General features: G+C 43.4%; 1 protein-coding gene across 1 annotated transcript; it reads left to right on the top strand.

Annotated features, from left to right (window-relative positions):
- Positions 1-5,484: 5,484 nt before the first annotated feature.
- On the top strand, positions 5,485-6,882 carry LOC309797123 (DDB1- and CUL4-associated factor 12-like protein 2; the record flags this gene model as incomplete). Its single annotated transcript, XM_082610546.1, has 1 exon — positions 5,485-6,882. The coding sequence occupies one exon, from the start codon at positions 5,485-5,487 to the stop codon at positions 6,880-6,882; it is 1,398 nt and encodes a 465-aa protein (XP_082466672.1).
- Between the last annotated feature and the right edge of the window lie 3,762 nt (positions 6,883-10,644).

The raw sequence follows: 10,644 nt of genomic DNA, 5'->3' as shown, positions 1-10,644 counted from the left end.
ATTAGCAGTAGGAACCCCGATCTGGCTGGTTCATAGAATGAAACCTTTCAAACTATCCTTTGATCATCTACTAGCATACTATAAAGTTGTTCCTACAATACATTCTTCCCATATGAATATTTATCTATAACTCTATAGATAACCCTAACCCTAACACTAACCCTATAGATTGGACAGAATGTTTATCTATAGGTTGGATAGATAATGGAGATTGATGAGCTGTATGTGAGTAGACAAGTAGCTAGCTCTCCAAATATTTTATCCCTGTGTGTACTAGTGTATAAGTGTGTGTTGCACTGCCGTTCACACTAAAAAAACCCCTTTCTGCAGCTTCCAAGGTGTCTTCATAAACTTAAATAAGGGAAAGGAGGGAAAGCCATTAGGGTTTAAGAGAAATTTATTAAGAGCTTATAGTCTTCCAGACACTGTTCTTAGTGGGTTTTATGTATTAACTCATTCAATCATCAAAACTACCCCAGGACATAGGTGTTATTATCCTATGGTTATAGATAAGGGAATAAATCCAAAGAAGGTATACTAACTGACCCAGTTCCAAGACCAGAAAACCACAGAAACAGAATCAAACCATGTTATGTGGCTTTAAAGTCTACTCTCTTAACCACTACGCTGTTGTGCCTCCCATAAAACATATAACCAGCACCGAATCTACCCTCTCAATAAACAAAGTCCAAGCTTGGGCTCTGACACATTCCTTCCTCTTAGAGAAGATAGAGAGAGAAAGGGCAAGGAAGAGGTCATAGAGTCAAAATTGCCTCTTTCCCTATAATTCTGTTTCTAGTAAATGAAATAATGTGATAAATCTTTCCGTTATTCCCCCATCTGACAGCATATGCCTTTAATAGTGCCTTTGTTGGGGGAAACATAGCCTGCTGAGTCATCTCTACCAGTTTCTGCATCATGAGGTTTGGAGGAAGCCTCCCATCTGACTACAAACCAGGTTCACAGCTGCTTATCTTAGGAGGCTTGACAAGGTCATAGCTTGAAATGCTATGGCTGTATTATAATCAGAGATTAAGTGAAAATTTATTCAATTTAATAATTCAAGCATAGTTTGCCTTGTGTCTGTTATAAACAACAGGGTATCATTATCATATATTATTTTCAAACAAGCTTAATTAACTATATTTCTTTTTTTATTTAGTGCCTTATACTTGTTGATAGAGATAATGGAAAAGCTGTACATACAAATACAGACAAGATGTCAAAAATATTCTTGAGGATAGCCTTGCTTTACATCTATATACAATGTATCAGAAACAATTATAAACCCCATTTCTGAAGACAAATGCATTTATACCTGAGAATGTGCTCCAATCTCTAAAGCGTGTATTTGTAAGATCTATTTTTGTATAGAAGAATGTGAAAAGAAAGTTTCAGAATTGAACACTTCTTCAAAAAGACTTGTTGCTAACCTTCCAATTTTCTTATTATCCTGCCTTTCTCTTTCAGTGCCTTTGTCCTGAGACTGTTTTAGTTTTGAAGTGAAAAATAGTAATATTTTCAAAATAATTTGAGTCATATTTAACAACCAAGTCTATGTTCATTATATCACAGTAAAATAACCAATCTTCGGCCTTAACTAATTTTAAACTGGTAATCTAACATTTTTTCGCTAGACAGATCCTTTTCTTCATTCATAGATTAGAAAGGTAGACACAGTTGATAAAATTATCCAGTAGGCTGAAAAGAAACACATATAGAGAGATAAATTGATATAGATAATAATTCCACATAACTTGTTTGAATATATAGAGATATATAGATCAATATAGATACCTATATTGAAGTTATATATATATATACACATATATATATAACTTCAAACAAGTTATGTGGCACTATTACAAATCAATTCAAATCCTTCACTTTCTCCCTTAAGTAATTTGATTTCAAAATATCTTACTTGTAATTTTTTGATATTTCAAGTTGTTTTCTCTCCTTTCTTCTATTAGTTTATCAACAGGGCAATCAAGTTTTACAAACCATTTAGTGTATATCTAGAAGTATGTGATGGTGTGAAAGAAGTAGGAAACATTACCTAACCCCCTGAGGAGTTTACAATCTGATTAAGAAAATAACATTTAAACATATTAAGTGATTAGAGAACAGGATAAGACAGTGCCCTGAAACCACACATAAAAGCCCCTATCCAATGGAGGGGAATATCGTGTAGGGGAGATAGGTGAGGCTAATACAAATTTATCCGGGTATATGTTACTAGCACAAAGCAGTAATGAATGTACAAATAGATTAGTAAGTACTGACAAGATGTTTACACTCATACACACAGCGGTCTTCACAGGTAACAAAAAGTAATGGAGACTCTGACACTCAGAAGGCCATGCAGACATCTGAAATTTTATCATCAGGCCATTACATCTACTGCTTTAACAATAAATGTATTGTGCATGACTTTATATATTATCAGACATTGTGTTTTCCTAAAAATGGAAGCAATAAAATGTAAATAAAAGTTCAAATTTGTAAGTTGATATAAAAAACTGTAAATCTCTCAACATAACTTGGCTCTGGTCTGGAAGTTTTACATCTTTAAGTACAAAGCTCAGAGAAATTTGAAAGTGTAGACATAAATGAAATGAAATGCGTTTCATGTATTGTATTCCAGATGAAATTAACACACTTCATTTATCAATACAAAATGGTAATCTGCACACTGACTACAAACACATTACTATACATAAATATTGCATACGTATATTATCAAAAAAGTGGAGAGACATACCAGGACAATTTATATGGGTGTTATTTTTACCAAACAAAAACCAAAAAAATGTAGGCACATATTATTACATTTCATAAATATTAATTTAAAAGAATTTGTAAAAAAAATGTGCTTCACAGGGAGATCAGCTCGGTGCTTTGTGACCGCCTGGAGGGGTGGGATAGGGAGGGTGGGAGGGAGACGCAAAAGGGAGGGGATATGGGAACATATGTATATGTATAACTGATTAAATTTGTTATAAAGCAAAAAATTTAAAAAAAATGTGCTTCAGATATCGTATTTTTGCCTTTAAGTACTCTACGGAAAGTGTTATACATAATTTGCATTCAGTATTTATTCATGTATTTTAGAAACTGTGGCTCTCTCTCAAATACACAAGATGCAACACCTGTAAAATTTCCATGATGGGGTGGTTTACATGGTTTTTAAAGAGTCAGAAATAGAAAAATTGTATTTATAGAATAATATAGAGTAGTTGTTAGTCTTAAAAGCTTTGGAGTCAGACCAGGATTCACAACCCGACTTTACCATTTACTAGCTGTGTGACCATGGGGGAGTCATCATTACTCTTTCTGGGCCTCAGTTCTCTCATTTTAAATTATGGCTATAAAAATAGAACCTACCTCACCAAGCTATTGTGAGACTGAATGCACATAAAGTATTCGAAGTGTTTAGCACAGCCCTCCAGCCCATGACACAAATAGGCTCTCAATAAATAATAGCTGTTATAAGAATTATTTTTACAATTGAAATATGTCTGTATCTATCTACATATATATATATATATATATATATATATATATATATATCTCCCCAAACGTTCAGACTATTTGTTCTACCACAACAGTAAAAAATATGCCATGAAGTCTTACTGTATAATATCCATTTTTCTAAGGTTGAATTAAAAAAAAAAAGGAAAACATCATGGTAGGTTAAGTTAAAGGAATTTGCAGTCAGTTATTCTTGAGCAACATCAGTTCTAATTATGAAGTTGTCAGCACTCTTTTCATTGACAGGTCACTCCCTATCCACCATCCTCACCCATCTCTTGATATCGCATTAAACACGGGGAGGAATATGGGGGAGGAGTGGGCACTGGGACTTCGCAGCTGGACTGGAGTGGTGGGAAGGACCCATGGTTTACGTACTTGGAGTTTGTGCATTTGAGGTGGGGTCGCAAAAAGGGCTTGGTGGAGGGGCATAAAAGCAGCAACAAAGTAACTCCCATGCTTTCCACTGATGGATCAGAAAAGTTAATCCACCTCCCCTCCCCATATGCACCCACTGAGCAAACACGGTTTTATAGCAGAAGATTGGGGTGTGTGCAGAGTTGGTATCAGCCACCAGCCACTTGTAACTCTGCGTAACTGAGCATGCCTGGATATGGGCTTGCCACTGCGGCTGCTCTGAAGCTGCAGAGCCACGTATGGACCATCCAAATCCTTAGACTGCTAAGTGCATGCTCTGAATTCCTACTCTTCACCACTGTGTTTATGTGGTTATATCCTTTTGGAAAGTTCTTCACTATCTGTGATTCTGGAAATCCTGTACATCCCTCAGGGTCCTGCGCCAATGTCTCAGGGGGCCTCTCACACGTGACAGGGCTCTGCCCAGGCTCCCGGGGCTCCTCCTGAGACTGACAGCGAGGACTGACCCTTCCCTCTCTGGAGCAGAGGAATGGGTATCCCTCCGTCTCCTAGCCCTCTTCCAGTCAGCTCCACCGCCTGAGGGCTCTGAGGTTCAAGAGAAGTCAACACCCTGAACACCCACGCCCATCCTCAGTGCCGTCCCCTCAGATCCTGAGGCTTCCCTCTTGACCACAGGGTCCTAACGCCACCCCGGCGGGAAGTGGAGCCTGGGGAACTACATTTGGAATGCACCCCTCAAAGATTCTGCTGCAGGAGCTCAGGGGACTCACTTTGAGAAATACAGGGAAAAACTGGTTTAAAAACTAGGTTGAAAAATTTTAAGACACCAGTAGAGGGGCTGAGACAGGAGGGGCTGCAGGAGAGACCTAATGGGGAGGGCCTCTTTGCTCTGCCAAACACTACCATCCCCGGTCAAGTTCACTATCTAATTGCAGCAAAGAGTCTCACAAAATTGCACCAAGGGCACATTTGTTTCTTCGACAGATAACTTCAGCGCTCCTTCTAGCCTCATACTTGACTGTATTTTAGCTTTCAGAATTATTTAAGTAAGGATTTTAAGAAGGCTACTTGGTTGCTGTCCAGAGGGTAGTGAAACACCCCAAGTAGGATATCAGGGGGCATGGGCAGGCGCACCAGATGTGTCCACACGGAGAAGGCTTGGGAATCCCCAAGCGCTGGTCCTGGGTGAGGCTCCCCCTCCTCGCGGGCTCCATTTCCCCCCCTCGCTCCCGCACCTATCCCACCCCTCCCAGTCCGGCGTGTGCTATCCGGCACCCGAGGCCCGCTCCTCCCGCCGCCTCCGCCCCCTCACACTCGCCCCCCGCGTCGTCCTCGTCCCACACCGACTTCGCTCCCGCCGCGCCGCCGGCCGCGATTCCCGCCCTCGCTTCGATTCGCGCCGCCGCCACCCTCGCCGCCGCGCGCCGCCTGCGCTCCGCTCCCCCCGGCCACCTCTCCTCGCCCGGCCGGCCGCCCTCGCCTCCGTCGCCGCCGCGCGCCGGACTCTGTTGGCTCCGCGCCCCGCCGCCGCCCCGGTCCCCCGCCGCCGCCGCCGCTCGCCCGCCGCCCACCATGGCCCCGAGGCAAACAGGTAGCAGGAAGCGGAAAGCGCCGGCGCTCGAGGCGGCCGCCGCGGGCTCGTCGTCGCTGGGCTCGGCGGTGGCGGCGGCGGACGGGGACGGGCAGCTGCCTCCCAAGAAGCCCAAGCGGCCGGCGGCGCGGCGCTCGCTGCTGCACTACCTGAAGGGCCGCGAGGTGGGCGCGCGGGGCCGCGCCAGGCTCCCGGGCTTCGAGGGCGAGCTGCGCGGCTACGCGGTGCAGAAGCTGCCCGAGCTGCTGAGGGAGCGCGAGCTGGCGCTGGGCACCCTCAACAAGGTGTTCGCGTCGCAGTGGCTGAACGCCAGGCAGGTGGTGTGCGGCTCCAAGTGCAACACGCTCTTCGTGGTGGACGTGCAGTCGGGCCAGATCACGCGCATCCCCCTGATGCGGGACCGCGGGCCCGGGTCGGCCCGCGCCCAGCCGAGCTGCGGCATCCACGCCATCCAGCTGAATCCCTCCAAGACGCTTCTGGCCACCGGGGGCGAGAACCCCAACAGCCTGGCCGTCTACCAGCTGCCCACGCTGGACCCCGTGTGCCTGGGCGACCGCCACGGCCACAAGGACTGGATCTTCGCCATCGCCTGGATGAGCGACACGGTGGCCGTGAGCGGCTCCCGCGACGGCACCGTGGCGCTCTGGAGGATGGACCCCGACATGTTCCACGGCAGCATCGCCTGGCACAACGACGCGGGCCTCCCCCTGTACGCCCACATCCGTCCCAGGGACGTGGAGACCATCCCCAGGGCCAGCACCAACCCCAGTAACCGCAAGGTGCGGGCCCTGGCCTTCAGCGACCAGAACCAGGAGCTGGGAGCCGTGTCCCTGGACGGCTACTTCCACCTGTGGAAAGCCCGGAGCAACCTGTCCAGGCTGCTGTCCATCAGGCTGCCCTACTGCCGAGAGAACGTGTGCCTGACCTACTGCGACGAGTTGTCCCTGTACGCGGTGGGCTCCCAGTCCCACGTCTCCTTCCTGGATCCGCGGCAGCGCCAGCAGAACATCCGGCCCCTGTGCTCCCGAGAGGGCGGCACGGGTGTGCGCTCGCTGAGCTTCTACCAGCACATCGTCACCGTGGGCACGGGCCACGGCTCCCTGCTCTTCTATGACGTCCGCGCGCAGAAGTTCCTGGAGGAGAGGGCCTCGGCCAGCCCGCACTTCTCTCCGGGGCCCGCAGGGAGGAAGCTCAAGCTCACCTGTGGCAGAGGCTGGCTCAACCACGATGACCTGTGGGTGAACTACTTCGGTGGCATCGGCGAGTTCCCCAACGCGCTCTACACTCACTGCTACAACTGGCCCGAGATGAAGCTCTTCGTCGCTGGGGGGCCTCTCCCTTCCGGCCTCCACGGGAACTATGCCGGCCTCTGGAGCTAAGGATGGCCTCCGCGTCCTCCAAGTGCCCAGATACACCTTCCAGTCCCCTCTCGCTTTCCTCCTTCACTGTGTTTGTGCTATTACTCTGTGTGGCTTTTATCTTCCAGGTGGAAAGGGCCCAACTTACCTCTGCTCAGTGTGTTAGGCAAAGAGAGAGAAAGAAACAGAAGGCAAAAGTGGTCTCTTGGGCAATCAAAACTTGGCTTTCAGAGTTTTCTGCACCTCCTCCAATATCACCATTTTTTTTTTTTTTTTTTTGCCTCTCTTACAAAGAATTTTGACTAATCCTTAACTGTGTTCTCTCTGAGTGATTCACATATGCTCTTTCTCTTGGCTGATGTAGTCATGGTTCTGACAACAATTCAATACTTTAGTTTTATCAGTATTTCAACAGTATGTTCAGGTCTTTTACACATTTCAGATGTATTTCTGGAAAATGTGTGCTAAAAAGTGTCTTTTGGGCTGGTCTGAGGAACTACCCATCATGTAACAGAGCAGGTTTATAGCCCTGCTCCAATTAGAAAATGTATTTCAAGTTCTAGATTGCCACCATTTGGGGTATGTTTCATTTGGAGGTTGGAAACTCAGTGTTTGTTGTTTGTATATTGTTGGCATATAAAATACCTTAAAATATGTTCTCTTCGTTAAGAAATCTTACAATGATGTTCATCCTATTAATCACAGTTTTGATTATTTAGTAGAAATTTAGCATCGGTACCCCCAGGCCCTCAGCCTTCTTGTTTAAATCTGCTATATTATGGCCTGCTTCCTTGGGTAGCATTTATGCTACAGACTTTCAGAGCTAATCAAAACTGGCCTATATGTGGCAGGACAATCAGGGAGGTACTTTTTGGGGTAAACATTTCTTTACGTTTCAGGTAACACTATCCAGGCAGCCGTTTACAGAGAAAGGCTGACTGTTGTGCTCAATGCAGGTGTTGACAATTTTTTATTGTATACCTGGATAAGTCTTCTATCTGGATTGAGTATATGATGTATTGCAGGAAAAAAAATAAAACATGTTCAGCATTTTAGTAATTAAGTGCTAGGCTAAAGTTTTTGAATGCTTAAACATATACTTTATTTTTTCTTAATTGTCCTTCTAGGAATATATTTATCAAAGTCAAAATCTTCCAGGGGAGAAACTGAAGCTGAAATATCACCTATGCACACAGTACTCTGTAAGTTTGTTTTTGAACAGCAAACTTATTCTATTATGGGTTAAAAGATTCAATGACATCTTCAATACCTTATCTATATATACTTGCTACAGGTTAGGACAGTTAGGGGTCTTGTGCTTTTTAAGATGATTTAACACACTGTTTTTCATTTACACAAACATACATATTGTGCTTATAACCACCTACTCACATATACTGTGTATTTGTGTATATGTATATGTTACTTCCCATATGAGGAAAAGGCATAGATGTATGCCATTTTACATATGCAGATATTTCATATATTTTAAACTACATCTATCAAGACTTCCCACTTGGTCTCTATTTTTGTTTTGTTTTATTTTAACTTAAGTAATACTTGCACATGAAAAAAGAATCATACTTTATAAAAGGTGTATAGTGAAAAGTGAGTCTCATTCCCCAAGTTCCCTGATCTGCCCATAGCTCAAAAGCAGTACATCTTGTGTGTCTATCCATTTAGAGATAGTCTATACATATATAAACACATATGTATGTGTGTATGCAATTTTTACACAAATGGTAGCACATGTTTTACATGCCTGTGCCTTTTTTTTTATCACAGAACCTTAGAGTCTTTCTCATGCATATCTACCTAATTCATTTTAATTGTATATTATTCCCTAAAATATGGCTGGAACATATTTTATTTCTTCATTACACTTTTGATGAGCATTTATATTGGTTCTTATTTTCTGTTACTATGAACTGTTCTGCAATGATTACTTAGGTGCATACATCTTCATGCACATGTGTAAGTGTATCTGCAGGGATAAATTCCTAGAAATGAAATTGCTGGGTCAATTTTATATTTAATAGCCATTGCCAAATTACCCTCCAAAGAGGTCCTATCAACTTAACCTCCCATAAGTAATGTATGCAAGCCTGCTTTACCACACTGTTGCCAACAGTGTGTCATCAAATTCTGTGCTCTTTGCCAATCAGATATCCACCTGATCTTGATCCTTTGTTTCTAAGCCACTGTGGCTGAGTTAACTAGATTTGTGGTCAGAGTACCAAGTAGGTTCTGAAACAAAGATCAAGAATATGAGGAAATGAGGGCAAGCAATAAAAATACTGTCAAACCAAAGGCAGAGAACACCTACAGTTCAGGTTCACCTATCTGCAGGTGGATTATAAAAGACTACATTTCTTAAATGCTTAGCTGGAGCTAGTAGCGTTTCCTGGTTTATTGCACCCTGGTTTCACTTGTATTCAATGCATCACATGTCACTGAAGAAAATCCAAGAAGGAGATGATGAGAGCCTGCACTAGGATATTTGAGGTAAGTGTGGAGAGGGAGCAAGGTATTAGAAAAATGAGGGGAAAATTAAGTGAACAAGCAGTATTTGGTATTTCACGTGAAGGGTGAAGAAAGCCAAAGAATTTAGGTGGACTCTAAGGCTCTGAGATTGAATGCAAATGAATAGTGGCAACAAATGAATATAGAAAATATAGCCACAGATGATACACGTGGAGGGTGATTAACTCAAATGGGGACATGTTGAATTTGCGGTGCCTATGTGGCATCAGGAGAACACACCCAGTGAAGAACTGGTTCTATATTCCAGAATGAGATTTCTCACTGCTGGGAAGGTGAGTGATATGAAACACTGGGAAACGCTCCCTTTTAGGAGCAAGCAGAATAGAAGAGCCTTTAAAAGGGGGGTGGGATATAAAATAGAAGAGGCTTATTTTACTCAAATGCCATGACCTCATCAGCATGAGACAACAAATATTTCTAATTATTTTATAATTATAATAACTTCTGAGTCTCCACCTCAGTCACAAAAGGCCAGTTTTACTGCTGGCACCGGTATGCCTGGCAGTCATGCCAAAGCCCTGGCAGCTTCACAGAGGTGGAGTATCACCTCATCACCAGCTGCTACTAGCCTGTGTTTGAGTTCCTGCCTCAATCCCACAGGTGCAGGTCTCTGCCACTTTTCCCATTCTACCAAAGGACAAATGGGGTGTCCAGCAGAGGATGCTCTTTTCCTCAGCATCATGATCACAAAAGCACAAAGAGAATTAGAGGTGAAAAAGAAAAAATAACCACAGGCACAGATTTATTTATAAGGCAGGTAACTGTAAAATCTGAGTGAAGAAATTATCAGAAGATACAAATAACTAAACTTTTTCCCAGAAGAAATGAGAAACAAGAACAGAAAACTGTGAATGCTATCTTGTTTAATCTTCCCTTTCCTCCAAGAAAATCACACACATAAACATATAAACATATAATAGGCATGCTCAGCCTGATGGTCTCACCAATAAATTATTTCACATTGTCAAGGAATATTTCATTTTGAGCCACTTCAGGGCCCAAAGAGAAAAGTTTACTCTTTTCTATGTGAGGCCAGCATAGTATTAATAAAAAACCTGACTAAAATTGTGCAAAATGAGAAGAGACCAGTTTTACATGTATAGATAAATAAATGAAATGTGTCTTTTAAAAACACTGACTATAATCCATCGGTGTATTAAAAGGAAACCATACCCTGGCAAAGTGAAGCTAGTTCCTTGAATGCAAAGTGTGTTCACTATTGAGAAATCTATTATTTCA

This window comes from Mesoplodon mirus (assembly GCF_964341445.2).
Source record: "Mesoplodon mirus genome assembly, chromosome: X".
Lineage (NCBI taxonomy): Eukaryota > Metazoa > Chordata > Mammalia > Artiodactyla > Ziphiidae > Mesoplodon > Mesoplodon mirus.
Note: the sequence above shows the minus strand (reverse complement) of the source record. Positions and strands in the feature narration are given on the sequence as shown.